The 27,049-nt window shown below is 35.2% G+C and overlaps 1 protein-coding gene across 2 annotated transcripts in view; it reads left to right on the forward strand.

Annotated features, from left to right (window-relative positions):
• Window positions 1-27,049, forward strand: part of CNTNAP2 (contactin associated protein 2) — a 1,217,517-nt gene that overhangs the window by 529,028 nt on the left and 661,440 nt on the right. For both annotated transcript variants that reach the window (XM_051768491.1, XM_051768490.1), the window contains one exon: window positions 19,531-19,724. In XM_051768491.1, the coding sequence (XP_051624451.1) occupies window positions 19,531-19,724 (194 nt within the window). The remainder of the gene's footprint in view (window positions 1-19,530; window positions 19,725-27,049) is intronic.

Here is a 27,049-nt window from a genome sequence, read left to right on the forward strand (position 1 = left end):
CCTTCTTCCTGATACCTGCACTGTTTTTCTTCTGAAATGATCCATTTGTTTGGCTGTGACATGTTGTTCATATAAGATAATATTGCTCTGTATTGAACGTCTTTGGCAGTTTGTCAGCTAACTAAGAAACAAATTAATATCAACAACGATCTAAATTATTTTCATAGCCCTAAATTTTTTTGATTGCTTCTAGGACAGATTTTTTTTCTTTTAGGACAGATGTGTTCTTTATGACAACATTTTTTTGAGTGGTCAATTTTCCAAGTCACTCAATGTGAGATAAATAGTTTCTACTGTGGTTAATGAGGTTGTATAATTTGATAAGCAGTGGAAAAAAATGCTAACTAGCTTGAAAAGCTGCTTTTTGAAAAGTTGTATTTTAAATGCCTTTGCTTTCCAATATTGACTACCATGAAATTTAGCATTCCTGCTGGGCTTTTAGGCACTCAACTCCCAGTGAGATGATTTTGCTTTGGTTAAGAAAGTTGTCAGAAATTATTTGATGCTTGTATGGATCAAAGGATCCTATGGTATGTAAAAATAGGCACTTGATTTTGTCTGTAATTATATAATATTTATAGATCAGGAATGCATAACCACAAGTTATCTTGTAGGTATCCCTGTCTTCTTAGCTTTTGCTAGTATAGGCTGAAGATGAGTGTTTTGAGGGAAAAATCAGGTGACATTGTGTAATGAAAAAGAAGTATAACAAGAGTATTGCTTAGTGAAACTGGGCAGTGTGCTTTTGCTGAGAATGAAATGTTGGGTATTGCACAGTGCACTGAGAGGGGTATTGCCTAGTGTACTTTAGCTGACATTTTACCAAATGTAGAAAATACAGAAACTAGATGTCTCTTCTAATATACAAACCAAATTCTTGTGTATCAAATTCTTTTTTTTTCTTTTTTTTAATATATATACTGAGAGAGATGGTACTTGAACTGCTTTGCTGTCTTCGATATCAAGAGGTTGTGCGTTTTTTGTGGTGGAGAAACAACCTATGACAAAAGGCAATGCTGGGATTATTTGGTTTGCTGACTTTATCAACTGTTAGTCAGCAACATTCCCCATAACACATTGTGGATACATAGAGGTGGTTGTTGCTTACATATGTTGCTTTCCAGGTGGGATTTTTTTTGGGAGGGGTGTTCTTTCTTTTCTTGTTGTGATTGATCAGTTTCTAAATTAGGCTAAAATGGTGCTCAGCTATCAAGAAGAAAAAGTTGCATGCTAACTTTAAAAAATAAGAGTTTTTGAGAAACCAGGGAAGCTATTAATTAAGAGCCTAATTTTTGTGAAAAATCTCTAAAAGTTGCTTTACTGAACTTCTAGTTTCTGGGCAAAACCAAATTCTGTGCATTATATGTGGAATGTATTATCTTAAACATGCTGGTGATAATGCTTAAGATCTTTCCTTCTCTTGAAACAGTAATTAATTTAGAATTCATCTAAGGCTGCAACCACATTGACTGATGGCTATTTGGTGAGCCATGTCCAAAGTCATCTGGAAAGGAATACTATAGCTAGGAATCAAAACTGAGACTCCAAAAGCTCAGTAGCATTTGACAATAAATATTTTTAAAAATTTCAGTTCTCAGGCTTTCACTAGACTTTAATTAAGGAATTGTATTAAGCCCTTCACAGGGAATGTTTTTTCTGCAGTTGGAGCAGAGGTTGTAGTACCTTACTTATAAATATGTGATATTTACCACCCTTGAGAAATAACTGCTAGTTTACTAGCTCACTAAGTGTGATGTGGCAATTCCTGTGCTCTTATCTTGTTCTCTTACAGCTGGTCCCTCCATGAGGCTGGAGTCACAATGACAGGATTTTCTGGGAAAATCTAGAGGCTTATCCAATTTTATGGATGATTACACCACTTTCAGGCTCTCAAACTTGTCTACAAAGGCAAGGAAGTTTAAAAGAACATGAGAAATTGTCTACAAATAAGAAATAAGACAGGAGAGACCTCAAAAAAAATGATTTACCCTATTGACGTAGGTCCAGTGCTTATTGAAAAACAAGAGTTGGACTGTGAAGTAAAAAATAAAAAAAAAAATTCCCAAGTTAAGAGAGATAAGAAAACAACATAAAATAAGCCTTTGGTTCAACAAGAGTGTTGGAGTGACCAGAATCATTAAGCCATAGCATTTCTAGTCACCTATAAAGGGCTGCTCCCTTCTCCCACCGTTTTCCATTCCATGAAAACAGAAGTGTTCTCATTTTAGAACCTTAGTCAGTGGCAGGTTTTTCTGTTTCTTGTTTAGAAGGTTGCCACATTTTTTAGCTGGTTGCATAACTGCAAAAAATAGATTGCCTCCATAGTCTGACATGGCTCATGAAACATAGCTATAAAAGTGATTATAACAATTTCATAAACTTGCCATACATTACGTTACAAGCAAGGAAATTGAAGGCTGTAATCATGGCTTTTATCTTGTTAACTTGCCTTAAGAACTTGAAAAAGTTCTAAATATTATAGCTAAGGAATAGGATGCTGCTGATCAGAGTAATGAAAAGCATTATGAGATTTCATCTCTCTGTCAAAGTGCTAGAATCTATTACAGAAAGTAATTTAATTATGCATTTTATTATCTGTATTAAGTATGAATTGACTGCTTTACTTCCAAAATTTTCAATTAAGTATAGACATTCTTTTCCCATATTACCGAAAGCTCATTTCTAGCATTTTGCAGAAGTCCTTTGCCCAGCAGAGGTGGTACTATTAACTGTTCTGCTTTCTCCTGCTTGTGTGTTAGTTAAATGTTATTAATTCTATGTCGTGATACAGAAGATTGAAAAAAACCCTGAATGGCACAAGTGTCCCAAGAGATACCGATAGCATTATTTAAAATACTATCTTGGTACTGGAAATCTAATATGGACTGCTATTATGGATGATTTTAAACCATCAACAGTTCTAGCCAAAGAGAATATTTTTGAATGCATTGAATGTGAGGTCTATAAAAACAATTCAAAAAATTATACCTAGAGTTAGTTTTGTTGTCGATTAATACCAGCAGTATTGGTAAGTACTGACAGGGTACCAATAATGAATATATGCAACTTTCTGATAAGCTATATTTAAAACATGTTCCCACTTTCTACTCTCCACAAAGGGAAACCAAGGGTTTTAAAGATCTAGAAACTTGTAGCTATTTTGATAAATTTAATGGGAGCGGGTTAAGTTGTAAGAGATTACATGAAACTAGGAAGAGGAGAAAAGAGATAGAGATTTGCAAACGAACATAAGAAAAATTAGTCTGATAAATTAAATTCCGTTAATTTTCTAGGTAAGTTTAGCACATAAATCCCTTTGTGTTCTGAATATTTAATGGAAAGTGTGTTAGTATTTTTTCTTTATAATTTACATGAAAAACATAAGGTTAGGAATAATGTGAATTCAGATATGTTCAAACAAAGCTACATTGATATACAGCACCCATAGAGCTAATTCAGTAAACTGCTTTCAACAAATTAGGACACACTTTAAAAAGTAGTTGTTATACTATCTGTTTCAAACTGCAGGGATATGTACTATGAATAGTGTTAGTGAAGGAAGATTATGTAAAAAACAGAACCAGTTGTGTTTGTTCCTAAAGGGACCCTCAGGCCAGAGAGTTCGTAAATGCCTTTCCTGGGTTTTATTAAGCTAATGTACCATGTCTGCATTTGATTTCTTTTTATTCCTGGAGGGATTATATTGTTCTTTTTAACTATGTTTGAAAGTATAGAATGTGCATTTAGAATATAGAATTGAGCATTAGACTTTCCCTTGCCAGATAAGTAGATGAAGCTATAAAATGACGTTCAACAATTTATCTAAGAATTTCTTTGGAAGAATAGCTCATGTCAAATACAAGAGGTAAACTCCAAGTGATAAAGCTAACCTTTTATAACAATTATCCCCCCATAAAAAGAGTTATCGTGCAATTTTTTAGTCTCTGTTGGTCGTTTGGTCAATTAAAATCTCTGGAAGCATCTGAAATTCAGTTTAATAGCACAACAAAATTTGGATACGAGAGAGAAAGGAAAAGTTTATAAACATATTTTCAGGTGGTAGGTACAAAAAAGCAAATTTCCTCCTCTGTAGGAAGAACTCAAGGACTTCAGCTTTCTCACAAAACTTGTTCCCATGGAAAGGATCCTTTCATATGTGAGAAGACTTGAGGGGCTTGTTTGCACTTGATACCATGTGGTAATTTATCTCAGTCAAAAAAGATATGTTGAATCTATTGCAGTACTGGTACCCTCTGGGTTACAGCTATTTTGGTTATCTCAGATTCCATGAATGGTTGTTGATGCCTAATGGAAAGAGACATCACATCATAAGGAGAAAGACCACCAAGAAAGGTTTTACCATTAAAAAGCTGGTGGCTTTGGCAGAGACGTTAAATTAGTGGCAGCATGCAGTGATCATTAGCCTGATTAAGATGCGTAATAAAAATTGCTGTGTTTTTGGAACACTGGAATGTATGTGGAGATTTTGCAGTTGCTTGATTCCTGAGACTTGTCACTTCAGAAACTCAGCTTTAGTGTTGAAGAAACTTGTCAGTGCAGATCTGGCATGATAGAGTGCAACACAATATGTTCTGACTAGCATGTAATCCTTCAGCTGATGAGTGTAGCTCCAGGGATGTTAATATGACACAAGCTACTGTTTTAGATCACTTTCCATGGTGCTTGGCAATGCTAGCCTTAAACATGAATTTGTCAGGCAAAATTGTACAAAGCAGGAGAAAATCAGTGGCAATTAAAACTATTTCAGTTACTGTGCATTATTTATGATAAGAGCTAGGAATGTTGAAATGTTGGCTATGATCCAAACATGCACTGTACCAGGAGAGATGTAACAGAGAATTTCAAGCCTGTAAGTAAAGATGGGTAGAAAACCTATCCCCCAAGGAATCTTGTGTCCAAAATACTTGCCCACTTTCCTTTACCCATTAAGAATCAATTATGAAACTTTTTTCTCCCTGATCTTTATCAAAGAATATTAAATTACAGTTATCTTGGCTTTCAGATTTCTTTATGAGTTTGTAAATCCAACACTTGTTCTTGCACATTGTTGAGCTCACTGTCTGGTTCCACAAGGTGCACTCATTTCTGTTCTAAGGTCATTTTGCAGATACTGACACTGCTCAATATAATTGGCTTTAGGCACAATATTCAGAATTTTAGACCTTGTAGCAAAATATTGCTAAAGGTGTTGCATCTGTCATAGGGTAAGCTTAACCAGCTCTTACTTTTGTGACTCTAGTATTTGTCCAGTGATGCTAGCAAATGACTATTGAAGGAAGATGAAATGTTTTCTGTTCCCATTTCACTTACTCCATTGTGAAACTATTGGTAAATCTTTTGTAATAAACTGCTTTTAGTATATTAGAATCTTTCTTTTTCAAATCCATTGCATTAATACCTAACTTCCTTTACAAAACAAGAGATTAAAAGTTAACATCTGATTTTCTGCTCTTCTTGTGCCCTTTTCTACTTTTTGTTCTGAAATGAGTTCAAGAAATACACTGTATGTTTCTCCATCTCTGGATTCTTTGGCGGGGGGAGTTGTGCATTTTTGGTTTTGTTTTTTTGGAGGGCAACTCTATTATGTGTCAAAAATACCTATTCAGAAAACAAAGTGAGGATTGTTGACCTTGTGATATCAGGTAGGAAATTATGAAAGTTAAAGAAACCCAATTCCAGGAAAGTTAGGTTTCCCAACATCAAGATTTTAAAAAAATAAATAATCAAATGATATAATGAATAAGTAAAGCTCAATGTCATATGGTAAGTTAATGTATGTAGAAAATAGTTGCTAGCGCTGATTATACAATACAGAATGATTTTTTTTTAAAAAAGCAAGTGTGTAAAATCAGAATTTAATAATGAATTGTCTGCAAGAATAGAAGTGTTACCTATCTTACCAAATTTAACAATAGAATTTTGGGAAAGGTTTGAGCCTCTGCACATTGGAGGTTCTGAGGGAACAATGATTCAAAGAGAGTAGGAAAGCTACTATGTAGGAAGTAAGACCCTTCTTTCATCTTAATAGTGTGAAATTCTTTAACCTGTGTAAAAGAGTCAGATCATGCAATATTAGAAAAAAAAATTAGTAAAAAAAATACTTAATGGCTAATTTGCACTCAAAATATTTCTCCATCTTTTTGCCTGTGGAAGGTCCTCTGTTGCATTGCTCATACCCTGCTATTTACTATCTGCTAAAGTTAGGCTGACCTGGTGTAGTTTTTCATATTTGCCAAGCTGATGTTCTTATAATAAACTACTCTTATAATAATAAAATAGTTTTCATTGAAAGTAATTTCAGGAGGTCTCCAGTCCAACCACCTCCTCAAAGCAGGGTTCAGCTCTCTAATCAGATCAACTTGCTCAGGACTTCAGCCAAGCGGATCTAGAAACCTCCAAGGACAGAGACTGCAGCCTCTTTGGGCAACCTGTTCCACTTCCTGACTGTTCTCATGGTGAAAAAAGAGTCATTTCCAGTCAAAACCTCTCACATTTCAGTTCATATCCATTATCTCTCATCCTCCTGCTATGCACTTCAATAAAGAACCTGGCAACACTCCCGCACTAAAGCTACTATGAGGTTCCCCTAAAGCCATCTCTTTTCCAGGCTGAACAAGTCCCAGTCACTCAGTCTCTCCTCAGAGGGTGTGTGCTCCAGCTCCCTGACTATCTTTTCAGTCTTTCACTAAATTGAAGGTAGCAAAGAAAAATTAAAACCCACAGTTGAATGGGAAAGTGGTGTATAGGGTTGGAAACGAAAAGCTGCAAGAACAAGAGAGACCTCAGGAGGAGAGAAACAGAGCAAAGGAATGCCTCTCAAATTATACATACAAATACACAGAGCCTGGGAAACTAGAGCTGCACATGGCCTTAAGACCTTGTGTGTCAGGATCCAAGGAGAAACCGGTGAGTGGTGACATGGTGGTAGGGAATGTACTACAATCCACAAAATTAGGATGAGAAAGTGGGCACCATTTTCTTTAAACAGATTTGTAATATCTCCAGATCTGATACCTTTATTCTTATTCAAAACTTTAATCTCTTGGGCACCTACTGGAAGGGCAGTACAGTGGGATGCAGCCAGCCCAGGTTTCTGGGGGCTGTTAGAAACAACTTCATGATACATGTGCTAGATGTGTTGCCTTCAGTGGGGAGGAGGCTTAAACCAGAAACAATGTCAGGGAATCTCAGTATTACAGATTTCAGCCCTCTGCCAGGTGTAAATCCTGCAGGTACACTATAAAGGAATTAAAAATTCATTCAAAATGTATCTTAATGAAACCTCTCAAAATAGATACTATTGTGAGATAAACATGCTTAAATGTACTTACAGAACTTCTATATTTAACTGGAATTCAGTTTAATTATAAACTTTACTCCCTTTATTTTACTTTAGAAGAAAATAAACAGAATATTGCTAACATTTTTAGTTTCTTTGTGCAAATACTTTCCCAGTCATCCAGTACCATATCTTTCTAACAACAGGTATATATTTTCATAGATCAAATGAATACATTTATGTACATAATTTTTTTTGCTGGAATCATCCTTGTCATAAATTTACTTGATAAAACTATGGTAAATAACAGTTTCTTTTTCTCCACATGATGCATTGCTTCTACTAATAAGAAAAAAGAGATTACATAATAGCAACAAAACATAAAAGTGAAAAAAATTGCAGTGGCCTCATAAGCATTAGTTAGCTCTCTTAAATGCTGTGATTTTATGATGCTTAATTAAAATTGCCAAATCATAAGCTAAAATTATGGCATAAGATGTCTCTAAACCTACAATTAATAGCAGATATTTTTTCTCTTTCATTTTTTTAAAAAAGCCATGTATATAAAGCTATATTTTCACCATAATTCATAGTTATGATATTTCACTTTCCATGCTTAAGCCATTTTGTTTTACCTGTTTAAAATATTTTTATAGCACAATAATAATAGGAATCAATTTTTCCAGAAGTAGTGATTTAGGTAGTGGTGCTTTAGAAGCCCTTGCTGCATATTTATTTCCTGGGTTTCTGCCATAAGGAAAAGTCCTCTGTCTTCAGTAGGAACGGTATCCACATAGCTGGAATTAGAGTAGGACTAACTGTCTGTGATAAGCAGTTTTCCTCGATATGAAAGTGAATCAGCAGAGCATAGAAGTTATGGAAAAGCTGTAATACAGTTGCATGGATATTCCTGGACAATTTCTCTTGAGCTGCAGTAGTGTTTCCTTGTCTAGGCTCAGCGAATGGAAATTTCCTTGAAGACTGTTAGGAAGATTTGCTTGTTTCAGCATGCGGAAAGAATCATGATCTTTATTCAAGAAGAGAATTAGGTAATCTCTAGAACGGAAGAGCAGATGGCTTTATGGGGATATAACCTTAGGTTGTGCATATGATGAAGTAGGAAAGATTAATAGGTTTATCATTACAGCATTTTTTATAAAGTTTCAGAATACTATTTATTTTCACAATTGTCTGCGTGAGGTGAATGATGTGTTACGGTGGCTTATAGACATGTACACTAAAGCTATTTTTATCCTCACTTAGGTGTTTACTTGCCTGGGCAATGCTTCTGCCAAGTTAGATTATTTCTGCCTTGAACGCTCCTTTTGTAGCTGTGGCTGTTTCTTTATCTGCCAACTATTCCTCTGTATCGACAGAAATTATTTACGTACAATCTGCAGTCTAGCTGTTTGAGATGGTGTGTTTTTTTTTTCTTTTGGTGGGGGAGTGTGTATATTGAGTTGACCTAGACATGCAGGAGTTCTTTTTGCTTCTCAGTAGTGTTGAATCTTGACTGACAATGCTGAAAAAAATGCATTCAGAACAAGTATTTCAATCTGTAGCCTGGACAGATTAAGTGAAGAGTGTGGAAACTGCAGAGAGATTAATTTCCGCCTGGGGAGCCATGCCATCCTAACAGTGTTAAAGGCCTTGTGGAGTCAGGGGGAGAAAAGGGGATGACTCAGGACACCTGAAGTTAAATCCTGCTTTGAATATTTCCCCAGACTCCGAAAGTTGAACCTTCCTACTCTACAACTAGCTTTTGCGTATTCTCATCCCTTCTCTGGGTTAAAATTTTAAAAAGAAGAGTTGGAGTTTGCATTTGGGGCTTTTAATTTATTATAGTGTAATTTTTGAAATGCTCTGCTCAATGAACTTTGAGTTCTCATTAATTTACGTTGAATAAAAATCCCAGTAGAATTTCGTACCCTGGCTAGTGTCTAAAATGTGTCAGATTAGTCAGTGCCACGTGGGTAAATTAACATTTGATGCCACTGATAAGAGCACTGTTACTTTTATTAGTGTTATAACTTATAACTTTTTCTTCTGGCTTTTTTTTCCCCTAGTATGGTCTCATATGATTAGAACGATTTTTGTATACAGTGCTATGTTTTGGCTCCAAGGAGTATAAACTCGTTAGGGAATCATCATTATTTATTAGTAGTTTATCATAGACTTCAGGCAAATTGTTGCCCTAAAAATTTGAATTCTACTCTAGTATAGTCATATCTTAAAATGAACATATTAGTTTGCAAATTAAAATAAAGAATAAAATTGTTCCTCTCATATTGTTGCAACTCTGCATATGATATCAATAAATGTTATGCTATTAGCAAAATAAAAGTCATAATTGAACTTTCATGACCAAAATGGATGCAGTACTGAGTAATCCTTAAAAATAGATTTTTTTTTTAAATAGAATACATTCTATTAATGGAGAGAAAGGAAAAGGATCTGGATACTGCTTGCAATATATGTGTTAATGAAGAAAATAATTATCTTTTAGCTTTGCTGTCAACCCCTTGAATCAGCTGTATATTAGATTTACAAAGTCATCTCTCAGTATTTCACAATTCTATGCTCCTGCTTGTTGAAGGAAAAACAGGAGAGGGAATCATGTTTACTTAGATGGATTGAACAGAGCCAGCAGCACCCGTAATATCTCAAGCAAGGTCTGATTTGCAGAAGCATTTGGAAGCGCTGGCTAATCCATGAGGCAGGTAGAGAAGGATCCTGTTGTTTTCTCAGGATTGGGTCAATACAACATAGTCACAAATAAGAGGACAGTATAGCTCCTTAACTGTTAACTTTCTAGGCAATTTGCACACAGAAAATATTCAGAAAGCTACTTTAACTATTCAAAGACTTCCAATTGCAGTGGCTGATTTATTCTTTTTCCCTCAATATTTTTTTTTCACAAATGAAAACCTCTTTGTGAGAATTCATTAGCTTCACTTTTTTTTTTTAGGGGGAAAATATCAAAATGCACAGTGATTTTACAATCATTTGGATTGAAACCAGGTTCTCAGAAATTGCTGTAAAATGGGAATTCAGGTCTGATATTTTGAGCAGATGGAAAAAGTATATTGAGGAAAATCAGGCTTAACCTGGACAGGAAACACTAGAGAAAAATCTTCAACCTGAGTATACTCTTGGATGGTTTGTTTCTTGCCAGTCTCAAGAGAAGAACCTTGTAAAAAAACCAGAAGCAAACAAACAAACCCAAACCAGACAAACAACAATGACAACAATCTGGTAGAAACGGATACAGAGTAGGTAGCAGAGTAGAAAAGTGAGTAGTCTTTGGGTTCTGTAGCATCCAGGAGATGAGCCCAAGTGGTGATACAAACATCAGTAGCAGAAGACAAATGTTGACTGATGGTAATCATTAAGGGAGCTGAACTTCAGCACTACTGTATTTAATATCAGAAGCTAGGCCAGGCATTTTTTTCTACTTGCTCGGTTAAGACCCCTTCAGAGCCTGAAACAGATGGAGTACATCATGATCAAGGCATTTAAAGGGAGAAGTTTTTCTTGTGGGAAATACAAATCAGGAGGTTTGGAGTTAAAAAAAAACATAGATAGAAAACAGATAATGGGTATAATGAAATAATCATGTAGCTTCTATTTGTTAACAGTGAGCATTTCACTGCAGTGTTGTTTGCACATCACTAGAACACTGGTATATGTTGAAACTCAACAGCAGAAACTGTATTCACTGTAGGATCTCATACAGAAAGTCTCTGCAAGATGGGAAGTTCAGCTTTTATCTTTTATAACTGAAGACTTGTCACAGAAAAAGATATGTAAGCCTGAATTATGGCATTTAATCATCTTTCATGTACAATCATTTGAGGGAAAAAATATTAATCAAGATGAGCTAGAACATCACAATATAACTTCCAGAAATTCTGCTTTGCCTTCCATCAACTTGTGAGCTCCACTAATGGAAACATGATGATTTAGGTGACTTAAGTGTTTAGGCACCTTATTGCTATTGAAATGGTATAAATCAGGTGCTGGAATACCTTAATGCCTTTTCCTCTGTCATCTCTACTAAGGAGGGATCACAGCAGTTACAAGGAAGTGTCATGATGAGCTCGTATCTGGATTTTAAAGATAGGTAAATGCTATTCAATCACAGTCAGTAAAACTTCACTATTCCTTATCTGACCATCATTAAAATCTTGAATAAGCATGTGCTAATTGGGGCTCTATTGCTCAGCAGAGACACTGCAGAGGCAGTATCTGCTGTGAATTAACTATACATTTGCTAATTCTTGCTAGGGATATGACCTGAATTGTCAGGAAAGCCCCAGTGCTGCAATGCATAAACATGCAATGAAAGATTTGTGTCGTGGTACTTGAAAAGAGGATGTGAGGAAAGGGAGATCTCTATACTCTCTACCTTGTCTTTTGTATGCCACTGTGGTTATTTTGTATGCAAGAGATTTGTATGCCAGGGTGCAGTGATCCGTTGCCTTGCCTCAACTTTCTGTCTAGAAAACAAGAAAACACCTCATGGAGAAGAAGCTGCTTGATGTCTTGAATACAGATGATGTGCACAGAATATTTAAATCTCATCCAAGTTTTGTTTAAGATTCCATTAGGATGCGGTTGTGAATGAGCTTCTTTTTGCATATGTAATTAGAAAGCAGAACAGATGGGAAAGGCATAGTTTAAAGTGATGTGTTCATTAAAATAACCAAAGCTGGAGAGTGTTTGTTCCTGAACAGTGGATTCAGGATATGAGACTCCTCAGGCTTATGACTTTTTCCCCCCCATTTTGAGTTTGACAACTGTAAATGACAACAATGAGATCTCTTTTGCATCATTTTTATTGTTAGATATCACCACCGTTCCTTAGGGCAGATTGATTGTTCATTCCTTCATTCCCTCATATGTGGTTTGTGCTCAGTTAAGATAGACTAGGAAGCAGTGGGTATTAAGAAGCAGACACTACATCAAGGGATTTATTTTAATTGCATTTACTGTAAGAAAGATCTGTTGGGATTTAAAAAATAATATAGTGATTTTAATGTTCTTTTAAAAAAGATCTGTGTGGACTGTATCCTGATAACTACTGTTATCCCTTGGGTTATTTCTACTTTTAACTTTCAGGTTTTTAAATGAAAATGAAATAATTTTAAGAAATATAATTGGGTTTTTTTTATACACACACATACACAGAGTCTATTTTTTTACTAGAAGGAAAGTCTTCTAAAACTAGTCTAACAATGTACAAAACATATATGCTAAAGTGAGTAAAGGCTAATCCTTACTCTCCCCTCTCCCCACCAAAAAAAAGAAAAAAAGTTTACATAGTTTAAAGACATGAAAAGTGTACTTTATCAGAGACCTTGGCACTGTTAAGTGCCACTAGAAATCAGTAGATCTGTTCTCAGGGACTTGTCATGGACACTGGATAGGCTGGTGTGCTGCTTCAGCCTTTCAGTAGTCAAGATTAATGCTGATGCTGAGCTTTCTATAGACTTAGAGATTTCAGCTCTTCTCCTATCCATGCAAAATGAGTTTTGCTAGATACATTTTATAAGGAATTTAGAAATTCAGGGCTTACTGGACCCCAGTTCTTTCTACACCTCTAGAAAGCTGCTGTTGAAACTTGTGGGGAGGTAGGACATAGGTTGGCTCTAATTTGTCAGTTTTTAGCAAATGTGGTCTGATTTGGGGTAAATTCTAACAATGAATTCTAGAGAAAAAGATATCTAGTCATCGTTTCTGTTCCCTTCTTCTCTGTGATATTTAACTTTTTGCAAAATATATAGGTAATTTTAAATAGAGGGTGACTATAATCATGCTGCTATTTTTTCAGTATTTGTTGCTTTCTGAATATCACCCTTTGCTTATTTTGATGCAGTATTCATTATTTGCCCACCGTTGGTGTCATGTACAATCTTGTTTACAAATGCACTGCTGTTGTTATGTGCTGGAAAGAAGAGCCCTTCAAACATGCAAAAGCTACTACTCTGAAGATAGGGACTGGATTATGAATACATATTTAGTTAGAACAACAGATGGATAGAAGAAATAAACCAATGTATGCTGTTTATGATAAGGAAATAAATGTTGGCCCATACCAATATTGGGAAAAGATTGTTTCAATTAGAAGTGCAGCCCTGTATGAGGACAAGAAGCAGCTCAAAGTGCAAGGTCTTTAATCATCCAAGACTTCTGTATATGCGTAGTTTTTCTCAGTGTGCCTAGAGCCACTCAATGCTATATTATTCATAGAATCATAGAGTGATTTGGATTGGAAGGCTCCTTAAAGATCATCTAGTTTCAACACCTTCTACTAGACCAGAAAGCCTCGTTCAGCCTGGCCTTGAACACTGGCAGGAATGGGGCATCCACAACATCTCTGGGCAACCCGTTCCACGCCCACAGCAAAAAAACTTCTTCCTAACATCTGATCTAAACCTACCCACTTTCAGTTTGAAGCCATTCTCCCTTTTCCTGTCACTTCATACTCTTGAAAAACATCTCTCTCCATCTTTCTTGTAAGCTCCTTTCAGGTACTGGAAGGCCGCAGTTAAGTCACCCCAAAGTTTCTCTTTTCCAGGCTGAACAATCCCAGCTGTCTCAGCCTGTCTTCATGGGAGAGGTGCTCCAACTCTCTGAGCATCCTTGTGGCTTCTTCTGGACTTGCTCCAGCAGGTCCACATCCCTCTTATATTGGGGAGCCCAAAGCTGGAAGAGTGTTATTTGCTCTAGGTAAAGTCTTTGTCTACAATGTATAATAAAATGGACAGAGGAAGACAAGGCGAAAAGGAAAACCGCCATTGATGTCCTACTTAAGTATAATGGAGACAAACAGTGCAGGTAGATTTATGCTGTTTAGAAGTTTGGGTCTCTTTTGTATTGTTTTCTTTACTGTTTACTGTAGAAAATGGCTGCCCATATTTTCTCTGAAGTGCAGTAAATGAATGATCTCAGTATTTCAAAGATTTCCTTTTGGTCTTGATTTACCTTTTATGTAGCAGAATGACAAGCAATGTCTTGGAAAATAGCAAGGTATCAAACAGTATTGATTTTGTGCTATTGCAGTGACCTAGAAAGTGTTATTTCTCATTGAAAGATTTTGTTGTGTTTTCCCCATACAAATAAGCAGATTCAAACTCTAAGAATGTTTTAGATTAAGTATTAAAAAGGCATATTTTGTTTTCTTGCTGAAAGTCTATAGAAATATGTGATTAGATAAAATAATCACCTGAATTTTAACTACCACAAAACCTACATCTTATATCTATAGTTGTTCATAGTTTGTTTTTTAATGAAATTACTGAGTAAGGATCCTTTCCTTCTTTAATTCACATCATTGAAACCTTTTTATTACTCATTTGAAAGAGCTAACATTAGACTTACTGCAGTACTGGTATTTTTAATTTTGTGATTTGAAGTAGGGAATGATGGACAAGTATGACTAAAACAAGAGTGGATTCTTCTAATGGAAATTAATGTTTCCAGTTTCAGTCACGAATGAAGATTAAAGTGCCAAATTTTTGAAAGAAAGATTTCAAAATGAAATGGAACAGAAATTTAAAAAAAAAAAAAAATCAGTGTCTCCCTTCTTGTAGTTCTGTAAATTCAGTAGCCTAAGTGAGTTCACATAAAAATCTAAAATCTGTATACCTACCCCAGCTTTGCTACTTATGGACAGTTCAGTGGGGGAATGATAAGAAAGTAAGGCTAAATCATCACATAGACTGTCTTCATGTACAGTAAATGGGAGGTAGCTTACTCAACTTTGAATAGGTAGCTGAAATATGTAATTAATAAAAAAATTAATAAAAATGGTACATGAAAGTTTGAAAAAATAGGCCAAGGTTGACTTGAATTCTTTATACTAGAAATATGTTAAGTGCTATATTTTACATGTGTCATTCAGAGATAGACTATGTTTTTATACTGTTTTTTGTTCCGGAGAATGAACCTGTAGAATAAAATGCAATAAAACCATGAAATGCATTGGATTTTTCATAATTAAAAAAAATTAAATCTTTGAACTTCAACTCTTGTAATGGAACTAACTAACTGTTTGTTAGCAACTGTCTTTATTTGGTAAAAAAATCATAAAAAAAAAAAAACTTTTACAAGTTCTTAGCATTCTGAATATAGTTTTATGTCTTCTGAATAAGAAATCATACTGAATGCATTTTTCAGCAGTTTGGTCAGTCTGAAGTAAGAGCAGATCATATGATTTTCTGTAGCTTATTTTGAAAATAAAGCTTTATGAAATCTTTCATAGCCACCTTTTACCACTGGTATGCTCTGTCTGGCTTTGCTGATTAAGATTTGTAGGTTTTCATGCGCAGGAAAGTTTCTTGGATGCTTGGAAACATGTGGGCCACATGGTCAGTGTTGACTTTACTGTCGCTGAACTTGCAGTTCTCTATTAACAAAGGTTCACGTACAGTCAGTCTTCCTCAAGTTGGAATGAGTTGCCTTGTTTGTGATGTAGAGTGCTATATAATATAAATAAGAGTATCCAGTAGCTCTCTTGGTTAATCTCATTGAATCAATTATTTTGGCTGCTGAGTGGGTGAATATGTTTATTCGTATCAAATTCTGGAATAGCATAAAAATAGGAAGTAGATATTGTCTGCAATTGATTTTATTGCACTTTTACAACCAAAAAACTCCATAAATGCTCCTTATCTTTTAAGGAAAGTAAACTGTAATATATAATCTGTTTAATATCTTTAAAACATTTTTTTAGGTATCATCTATTTCTAATTTGTAGCTCACATTTATATATATACTGTAGCATCTGTCATTAAAAGGCAGTACATGAAATAAAGGGAGCATCATACAAAAAAACTTGTATCAAATGCCTTTTTTTTTCCATAATAAAAAGTACAAATAATGAATGTAATAAAATTCAGAATATAGCCTGTAACCATTAAAAATGAACTCTTTACACCAAGGTGTGAATAATAATACTGAATAGCAATTATTCCACAATTTTAATATGCCACTGTAGTTTCAGTACGACATCAAACCCATTGAAAATTACTAATGTGCTGTCACTTGGTTGCTTCCTTAAAGACAATTCATTATTCTGTCATAATGTACTGGCCATAAAATTAAGTGTTTTTCAAAAATAATGCCATATTGTGGAAATCAAGTTTGATTTCCAAATTCATCACTCCTTTAAAAAGACAAAATGTGTTAGATATATTATTTGTCAGTAAATCCTCTTTTCCCTGTCCAGTATCAAGTCAACTTCTGCATCCCAATGAAGAAGCTGGGTTTTATTCAACAAAATATTAAATGATATGCAGAGCTGTATGTGCACATTTCTGGGAATGTGAGATTTTTGTACCTTCTTAGAGCAGCTGGAGACACAGATGTACTTAAATTCTTCTGATAAATTTGGGGTGTTTGCAAGATTTCATAGTGGGGAAATTTGTATACAATCCAATATTTTCATAACTTATTTAGAGCGTGCACCTGAAAAAAAAAATAAAGGATCTCTGAACCACAAGAGGTTACATGTATCAAAATGAACAAAGTAGTCACCTTCCTGAAATAGCACAGCTTGATGAATAAAAGGGGAAGAGGACACTTCTAATTGATACTCAGAGGTCGCTTCTGGGGAATGACTGAGGTCTGCCCTCCCATTTAGAGTGATCATCGTTCCCTTAACACGCTGGTCTGCTAAACAGCACATTTAGCTGTATTTCAGCAAGTTTGTCCTTTATCCTTTTGACTATTTGTTTATTTACTTACATGGAAAAGCCAAAGGGCAAATATGAAACTGAGATATAAGATAATATTGTTTGCTGCTCTTTGCAATATTGACTAAAAGTCTTGTTTCTCACTTATTAGAAATGGTTATAGGGTAGACTGTCTTGCAATACTAGTATTTCCATCTCCTGGCCTAGATGTGACTATTGTGTCATTTATCTCTAATTTTTGTTAAGCATTATGTGAAAAATGCTTGCTGCTTCTTCTGACATGAAAAACAAACAACACCCACCACAAAAAAACCATCAACCTGAGAAAACAAATGTTAGCACTAATTTTTTCCAAACTTTTCGATGAATTTGTAGGAGAAGACTCTTTGAAACCTAGTTGTAATTTACAATGAATATGTTTATCAATTACAGAAGGCCAGTCTTGTCTCAGTAATAAGAATATACTAAATGAAGAAATTATATCCTATTATACTGAAATGTCTTTTCTTTTAAATATGCTTAACACAGTCTTCTGGTTTAATGTAAATTCCTGCATAAATAAAATGTATAAAAAATGTAGCATCTATTTGAGCCTTCTTAAAACTATACTAGATCATCCTATTTCAACAATTGCATTACTGAAGGAAATTTTATTGAGTGATTTATTAGCTTTGTCTTTCATAATAATTTTTTAAAATGCTCACATTTGAACCTGATTTTTTTCCTGTAGCCACCAAAATGGTTTTTACAAAGATAGCTTCTGTACAGGCACAGCTTCTTATCCTTTGTGTCCTATCAGCCTCAGTTATGTCAGTTGGATGGGGATGTTAGGATAGGGAGAGAAAACATCATCTCTGCTATAATAACAAGAATGTAGAGCTAACTGCTCCAAAATCCATGTATAGCAATTATAAAGAAGCTATTTTCTATTTTAAATTAAATTACCATTCTCTGCAAAAATAGAGCTAGTTTGAATTTGGGAACGTGAGGGAGTACTTTTTCCTGCAAGTTCTTTTCAGTAAGGGTGTTTGTGTGGTTTTGTTTGTTTGTTTTAAAAAGCGTTTAATGATTCCCTACAGCTGAAATATCCTGTTTACTTTGCTGGGTAGTGCAGGGAGAAAGCATCTGTTGTAAATCTTTAAAAAATTAACAAATTTGATGTCAATGGTGTAGTGCTGCTCTTTTAATTACAATGAAAGTCAACCTCTTATGACATCAGATCATTCTGTTGATATCACAACATTAAAATGTCCCATGACCTGCAAACATTAACACCTGTAGCAGCTGAATAATTTTTAGACTTGCCTATGACTGAAGCAATGCTGCCGCCTAATGATGGGAGTATACAAGATGCAGTATAGCAGAGAGTTTCTTGCTTGGCAAGCAGGCTAGATTTGTGACATCAGTTGAAGCCTATAAGTGAAATTAAAAGCAACAAAAATTGGCCCATGGACTAGGCGACACGATTTGATGTTGTGCCAGGACATTTATTTGGTTCAAAGTTAAAAACAAAAAAAAGACCCTGTAAATCACATCAAGTCTGTAAATTTTTTGTTTTCTCTGTATTTATGTCTGTATGGTCATAAAGAGAATGATATTCCACTTTTTCTCTGTATTGATAGATGGATTGTTTATTATTTCATGTATTTCCTAATACTTATCATTGTGGTAAATATATCATTATAATATTTCTCTTAGAAATTTTATTATTCTTTGAAGAATCCTACTACAGTTTTCCCTTGAGTATTTTTATTTCAGAAGAATAAGAAATTGCATTAATGTCTCAATACTACTTTTATCTCTGCATCATTGGCCTTCTTTATTTAGAATAGTTTAATGTAGTCTAGTGGCTGAGAATATTGTTAATAGTATTACTGTCAAGTTAATTCATAGACCCATAAGGAGCAATAATACTTCTGTAAGGCATCTGCCAGTGTAATCTGTGACAGCTTGTACAACCAGCAGATCAAAACTTCATCCAGCCCTGTAGAACCTGTTCCTTTCCCAATTTTTTTGGTAGATCTTTCATTTTGTGCAGTATAGCGAAACACAGGAAAGCATAAAGCTTGCTCTTATTTCCTCACGCTTTATCTATATTATCTCTTTAAATTGAAATGTTATTGAAAAGGCATACAAAATCCAACAATTGTTATTGATTTGTGCCAACTTACTCTGACAAAGGACTGCATGTCAAATTGGTCAACCCTTGAACAATTATTATTTGGCAAAACTTAATAAACTGTAATTAAGGCATTATAAAGGCATTGATTGTTTTGTAGGCATCCCCTAAAAACATTATAATTATATCAAAATATGATTAAGACAACAGAGTTAATGTACTTAAAGCCTGTGCTAATGATTGCTATGCATATTTTTAAAAATGGGTAATCATTTCTTTTATATATGTTCTAATTTTTTTGGTATTATATTCCTCTCAGCTGGGCTGCCTTCAAGTAATCAGCATCTTCACAGTGAGTTCACTTCAAAGTGAATGTTTGAGATCTAAATCTCTCTTCTGTTTCAACTCAACAGGTGCAGGAGGTTGGTCTCCATCAGACAGTGATCATTACCAATGGCTACAGGTGGATTTTGGGAACCGGAAACAGATCAGTGCTATTGCAACTCAAGGCAGGTACAGCAGTTCTGACTGGGTCACTCAATATCGGATGCTCTATAGCGATACAGGAAGAAACTGGAAACCCTACCACCAAGATGGAAATATCTGGGTAAGTAATTGGTGTAAAATGGAAGCATATACTGTAATGATGTTGATTGACTGTGTTGTTAGAAACTCTACACCTCATACAACTCTTCAGTGTTGTTTTTATGAGGACAGAACAGAGCTTTGCTCAGAACACAGTGTTGCAGCTGCTGTCAAGAGGGCTATCCCCATATTAGCAAAGCCCACTTTGACATGATAGTGTTTAGCAGAACAGGCAGATATGTTTTGGTTGTTGGTATTCCTCAATGAGTCTCTTTTGTTTTGCCTTTTCTTTCTCTGCCTTTTCTTTTTACTAACTTCACAGAGTGAGACACAAAAGTGGTTTTGAAAATCCTGCTGTTAAACATAACATTTTGGAAGGCAATTTCTTCTTTGTGTGTACATGTTTTGGGGAGCAATTTTATCATGTATGTATTGTTTTCCATATAGGTGCTACATGAATGTGCTGGTTTGGGCTGGAAGAGAGATAATTTTCTTCACAGTAGCTGGTATGGGGCTATGTTCTGGATTCATGCCGGGAACAGTGCTGATAATTCAGGGATGTTTTCCTTACTGCTGAGCAGCTCTAACACAGCCTGAAGGCCTTTTCTGCTTCTCACATCTCTCTGCCAGCAAGTAGGCTGGGGGTGCACAAGAAATTAGGAGCGGACACAGCCAGGACAGCTGACCCCAACTGACCACAGGGATATCCCATATCATATGGCATCATGCTCAGCATATAGTATTGTGGGAAGAAGGAAAGGGGGAGGTTTGGATGAAATTTGTGTTCCCAAGTCACTGTTACACATAATAGAACTCTGCTTTCCTAGGGATGGCTGAACACCTGCCTGCCTGTGGGAAGTGGTGAATAAATTCCTTTATTGCTTTGCTTGTGCATGTGCCATTGCTTTACCTATGAAACTGTCTGTGTTGTAACCCATGAGTTTTCTCACTTTTCCTCTTCTTTTCACCATCTCACTGTGGGGGAGAGAGCAAGCAGCTGTGTGGTGCTTAGCTGCTGGCTGGATTTAAACCACAACAAGGGATATTTATGCTATAATAATTTTAGGAAAAAGCATATAATTTGGTTTTGTTTTTTTTACATTTTTCATGGATAAACTGCTAATTTCATTCTTGCTGAAAACGGTAGCCTTCCATTTTGCTGACAAAAAAATGATAGCTATTACCTAACATGCCTGTCCTCATAGCATTTCTTTCAGATGATATTCTTTTTCAAAAATATACTTTGAAAACAGCAAAATGCTATCATTCTTTCTGAAATCAAATTAAGTTGATTAGCCAATATGTAAAAGCAGACAAGATTTAACTTTGTGATATCTTAGAGTCACTTTTTTGTTAGGTGCTTCTTTTATTAAGGTCTGTTATTAAAAATGAGTGTCAAATATAGAGTATAAGGTGAAGGATTTTATCTGTATAAGAGAAACTCAGTTAATATGTGGAATACATAGAGGCAGTCATTTTTTTATTACAGTATTGGTTTATTGAAAAAACCTCCTCCGTGTGCCAGATAGGATTCTGAAAAAGGGAGAATTTAAAGCTAGGGAGATAGACAACATTGAAAGAAAACATTGGATGCTGCTTTAGATTCCGTAGAACTTGGTGGTATGAGTGTTTTTCAGCAGAGTAAGGGAGAATTTGTTCTTAAGGTTTATAAATAGAAAGTTTCTCTTTTGAGGCCACTTAGGTATACAAAAATACTTACAGTATTTAGTGTGTCTATTATCGTAAATGTATAAAAGCTTCAGCAACTACTATTGAAACGACCAAGAATGAGAGAGGTCTATGCAGCTGATTGAGTGAATGATATATAAAACAGAACAGTTGGGCTGAGGAAAAAATCTGTTCTTAATACATTGAAGGCAAATCTTTCAGTGACGTGTAGTTCGGTTGATTTAGTCACATCTGTGATTGCTTGTTTCCAAAGTGGACCAACTCTCTGAGTGAGAGCTTTGTAACAAGTCTTTATTCTTATATCATCACTTCATATATTCATATATACGACAGTTTCTCCATGAAAGAATATTTCCTTTTTGCCTCTTTATTGGCAATTATATATTCTTGGTGGATTCCGGGGGCAAACTGCCGGTGTGTTATTGACCATTGACATCACATGCAAAAGTGTGTGATGAGCCACGCAGGTCTGCTGCTTCTATTTGGAATGTTAAATCTTTGGGATATACTCTAGCAAGCTGTTTGTGGCAGTACTGCCATTGTTCATGTCCTGAAATTTTTACCCAATACTATAAAAGTAGTTTAAAAAAAAAAAGTGTTTACCAGCTTTCTTTTTAAGAATAAAGGTGAACTATTAGCAAAAACCCCAAACAAATAAACAAACAAACAAAGTTGACTCTACTTCTAACTTGCCTAAAACAGTATTTTTTCAGTGGTTAAGTGATGCCTAAGCTTTGGTTTAATATTGGAAACACTGTGTTTATTAGTTATTAGTAAATATTAAACTTAATAAATTCCCAAGATACAGGAGGTGCCTGAGCATGGAGAAATTTTGTTGTACTATTGTAGTAGCAGTGTTAGAAGGAGACAGGCTTCCTTGATGTGAAAATGGGATAGTGCAGAGTTTCCCATCTCATCTTCCTCTTTGTGTCAATTTGTACAAGAAATTAAAAGCAGCAAAAACTGTGAAGGACAGATCAGATGATATAAGCCAAGCATCCATCATTGGCAGTTTAAACTCATACAGTCAGATTCTTCCTGGCTGAAATGACTGTCGTGATCTTAAAAATCTCACGTGATTCTGGTGGCCTTGGAAATCCTTCTGAAAAGAATTTATTCTTTTCCTTTGGATTTGAATCTTTTTAAAAAATTTATCCACGTGAGAAATATGCTACGTAGCCTCTGTTTACTCTCCCCCTTCCATCATTCCTGTGCTTGAGCGTCATGGTTTTCTGACAACTGTAAATTTAAAACTAAAGGCAAAAGCAAAGAAAAAGAGGAATAGAGAAGTGTGGAGTTAACAATATTTAATACTAAAGTAATTATGATAGCAAATGACACAGAGGACAAATATGGGGAGAAGGAAATAAAAATAAAGCTAATTAGATGAATTGGAGAGAGAGAGCAAAGGAGAAATAATCTGCAATAAAGATCTAGTTAGGAAAAAACCATTGCAATCTGCATAAAAGGCTGAAGTGAACCCCTTCTGTATGCGTTAGGCTGGGAGGAAAAGAAGTTCTATAATTACCTCTTAAGTAGGAGAGAAATCAAAAGGCTGTTGGGAAGTCTGTGATGGGGAAAGTGCTTTCAAGGTGAATTTAGAGTAAGCTTCCCAGTGAAATAGATTTTCTGACCCCACCCCTCCTGGGCTTTTGGATATTTTCAATTTTCATGAATTTTAATAAGATGAGTGAATGTGGCCTCTTTCCATAAAATGCCTAGCAACTAGAGAATTTTGATCACCTCTCCTACCTCCACTCTTGTAGTCTGAGATTTTAATTTTGATGGGTCATGAGATTTCCCTTCATATGTCAATCCACTGGGGCATTTTATGTACACAATATATCTTTGTTTTGGAATAGATGCTCATTTGGTTTCTACATCACTACTATCTGTCTATTTACCTAACAAATACAAACCAGAAATTATTCTACATATAATATTGTTTCTATTTTCTAACTCAGATATAGATGATGTAAGTGTTTCACACTAAGCATAATGCAAATATACCCTATAGGTGTAGTAAGAAAATGATGACATTAAGACTCAAATTACACTCATTAGTGGCAGAGCATGAGCACCTCTAAGATTGAAGCCTTTCCTAAAGGAAATTGGAAGACCCTTGCTAGAATTGAAGAGGTCCTATGAGGTATCATCTTCGAAAATTTGATTACTTTAGTAGAACTTGTTATCACCTCTCATCTATCTCATCATCTTATTCTTGAGGATATCAAAGTCAGGGTGATGAAGGAAAAAGTGTTATGGTAATTATGAGTTTAAAAATAATACTGATAGGAAAGGTGGAGTTCAGTTTCTCTGTACATGACCTCCAAATTATATTCTGTACTTGACCCTTGTCTTCAGCCTCTGTGAACTTCAGTGGAGTTGCAAAGATTTAAATGAAAGCTTGATTTCTTGATTAGAGAAAATCTAGACCTGGACCAAGTGGCTGCTGCGTCAGTTGAAAGCAATAATGTATTTCTGATATTTTTTTTGTTTTTCTTTCAGTTTTAATTAACCTTAGAGTATATTATGCATAACACCTACGTTTTTATTATTTTCATTACTGAAAAGATATTAAATGATTACATAGGTTTTACTATGAATAATGAATTTTGGAAAGGAATGTAAATTATTTACTGGCTTTAAACCATTTTTTTTAGGTGAAATAATCAGGAATCCAATGAGTTAGGTGTAAAATGAATTTTGCATTTATCTGGGCACTGAGGAACAACTTACTATTTGATCAATACATTCTCCTAATTTACACAAAGAGAATTTACATGGTTCTCCCTTGGTATTGAAGGAGGGCCGTTGGTACAACACAGAGTATTCAGCTTGCATGGGAAAAACAAGCACACAGCATTTCACAGTATTTTGCTGTAGCATTGAGCCAAAACTCATTGTGAAAGGAAGCACAAGGGAGTTGGATAATTAACTTTTTCAAGCGGTGTGAGATTTCAGATGTTTAATACTCGTGGGTGCCTTTGGAAATGCCAACCATCAGACAGGCCTAAAGTAACATTTAATGACTAGGTAGATATAAGACAGTCATATGCAGCTCTACCTAGCTGAAATTATGCAGGAGCCATCTGCTCAGAATTTCTGTTCACCCTGACATGCTATTTCTGGTTGGATTATTCAGAGAAAACATTGCAAACCTTACTGCATTCCCAAGCACCTTCTACCTGCTCTACAGAGTAACATTTATAGCTACCCAAGGACTTAGTACATATATCTTAGGGTACAATGATTTGTGTATAGCAACTACAAGTGAAGAAGAATAATTCTAGCATACACCCACTCTGTTAGGACACGCAAGAATTATTTGCTTTGTGAAAACTCTCACTGCTTTTTCCCCAAGAAGCAACTTACTTCCATGGCCCTAAACTAAATATTAATGAAATATGAAATAGTTCTTGAGTGTGATATTTAACTCTGTTTTCATTTTTTTGTGGTTACTCCATAAGATCTCAAGTGAAAACTTACTGCTAGATTAATGGGCTTATGGGACTCGATTTTTTGTCTCTTTTTTTTTTCTTAACTACTTCTATTGAATTACATTATCGTATTAAAACAAATTAGTTTATGACATTATACTGATTTGTAGTTATGGGAACATTTAAAAATATGAAATGTGATTAGAATGGTCTATGACCTGCCATTTGTTGTTGCTGAGCTGCTTCTAAAATATCACATATTCTGCAGACCTGTTTAAACATGACAAAGTGGTTTGATGTATTAACCAATGCAAAAGTTTTAGCTAGTGTTTACAGTAAGGCCTTTAGACTTTGGGAAATTTTGTTTTCTATCTTAAGAGTTCCCTGACCTGTCTTGTCTGGATGGATTTTTATCTAGCATCTTGCTGTCTCCTTAGCAATGCCTGCAAGGTGACTGGTGTCATATTTACTGGCTGCTCTTAATTCTCCAGGCAATTTATTACTGAAACACCTCTCTTATTTGTTTTTTTTTACTTTAACATTCCTTCCATGTTGTGAGGGGGAAAAAAAATCTCACTTTTCCCCTGGAATCTGCTGTGTGCCTTTTATTAACTTCATTATGCCTTAGCTTGCCTGAATGTTATGTCTCTGAGCCCATCTCCCATACCTTTATCTTAAAAGATTGTTCCATTCCCTTGCAACAGCCAATATCACCTTAATGGATGTATTGAGCAAAAGAGGCATTGTAACTCCCACTGAAGTCAGTAGGTCTCAGCACCTAGTGGACATTGCTAACCTACACATTGAGCCCTATGACTGAAAAGGGTATGGATACAGAAAAATATTACTTTTTCTGTAGTGAGGCTAAACTCACTTATAGATCTAATGTAACAGTCTCCACTAGGATGTCAAAAATATAATAAAGTGTTGATAGGACACATTTAGAAATTCAGGCAGTTGCTGAAAAGGAATTTTTAGAAACCCTGAAGAAAAGAATGTTACAGATAAACATCAGTGCTATCCTGATGAAGCCTGTTTCCTAATCTACTCTTCTCCACGTGGAATCTGTTAAGAGAAACTGTGTAGATTTTTAATGCATTTAGAGAAACACACTTGGGGTTATCTGAAATATCAGGGTAAAATATATCTATGCTGAATGATGTCACAGCCACAGACTGCATTTGTATTAAAATGTTAGAAGATCTGATAGCCTTTTAAATATTGGAATACTAAGATCAACACCAAACTGTGCCAAACAGTAATGTTACTTTAAAATACTGACTTTTCTGAAAAACAAAAATAGATACTTACTGGTCTCTAATTAATAATTTATTTTATATGTGAAGCTATATCCTGACTATAAGATCTTCTAAGCATATTTTTCTTTAAATCCTTAAAATTGTATATTTTGTGCAGGAAGAAAGATCTTTTATGCTATTTTTAGCAGAAACAGGAGTTCATGAGTTTGCTTATACCTTTAAATAACATTTTTAAGGGAAAATAAACTGACATTTGAAAATTGATTTGATCAGATGGAAAGTTATTATTATTTTCAATTTAAGCTGCTACTCCTGTTATTGAGATTCTATAGTTGTATTAGGCTATCTCCAGAGACGCAAACAGAACTATTTTAATCTATCGTAGAATATATCAAGTAGATAGAAGACAAAATTCCTCCTGGTGTGGTGGCCGACAGTGTCTGAGCCCTCCCTTGATTCTGTGCAAACAATTAAAAAAATATAATAAAAATTGGGATAAAAGAGGTTTGCAATGTAGTCTGCTAGAACATTTCCTTTCTAAAGTATTATTTTCTAATCTATTGGTTTTAGCCTGAGGACTACTTATCTGTTTATGGTAAACCATCAAATTTTAAACACAGATGTCTAAAGGCAGTCACCTAAATCCATTCTTTAGCTCTGAGATGGCTTGGTTTTCAAAAACCTTAGAGTGTCATCATCCCTCAATGAATACAATGCACAGGTCCTCAAGCCGGCCCAAAAGACTACAGTGTGTACTTAATCAGCTGAGCTCTGACAATAATCATAGTCGTGGTTTCATGGCATCATATCTAGGCCAACAAATCTTGTAAGGCATTTTTTGTAGCTCATGCTTAGCACCAAAACCCCACTAGCTGCTGCATTGGACTTGCATAACAGTAATGCTTCTAATTCTCAGCTGGTATATACAGAGCTGAGTGCATCAATAGCCTCATAAAACT

Source organism: Manacus candei, unplaced genomic scaffold, assembly GCF_025592945.1.
Source record: "Manacus candei isolate 608988 ecotype Guabito, Panama unplaced genomic scaffold, ASM2559294v1 h1tg000095l, whole genome shotgun sequence".
Classification (NCBI taxonomy): Eukaryota; Metazoa; Chordata; class Aves; order Passeriformes; family Pipridae; genus Manacus; species Manacus candei.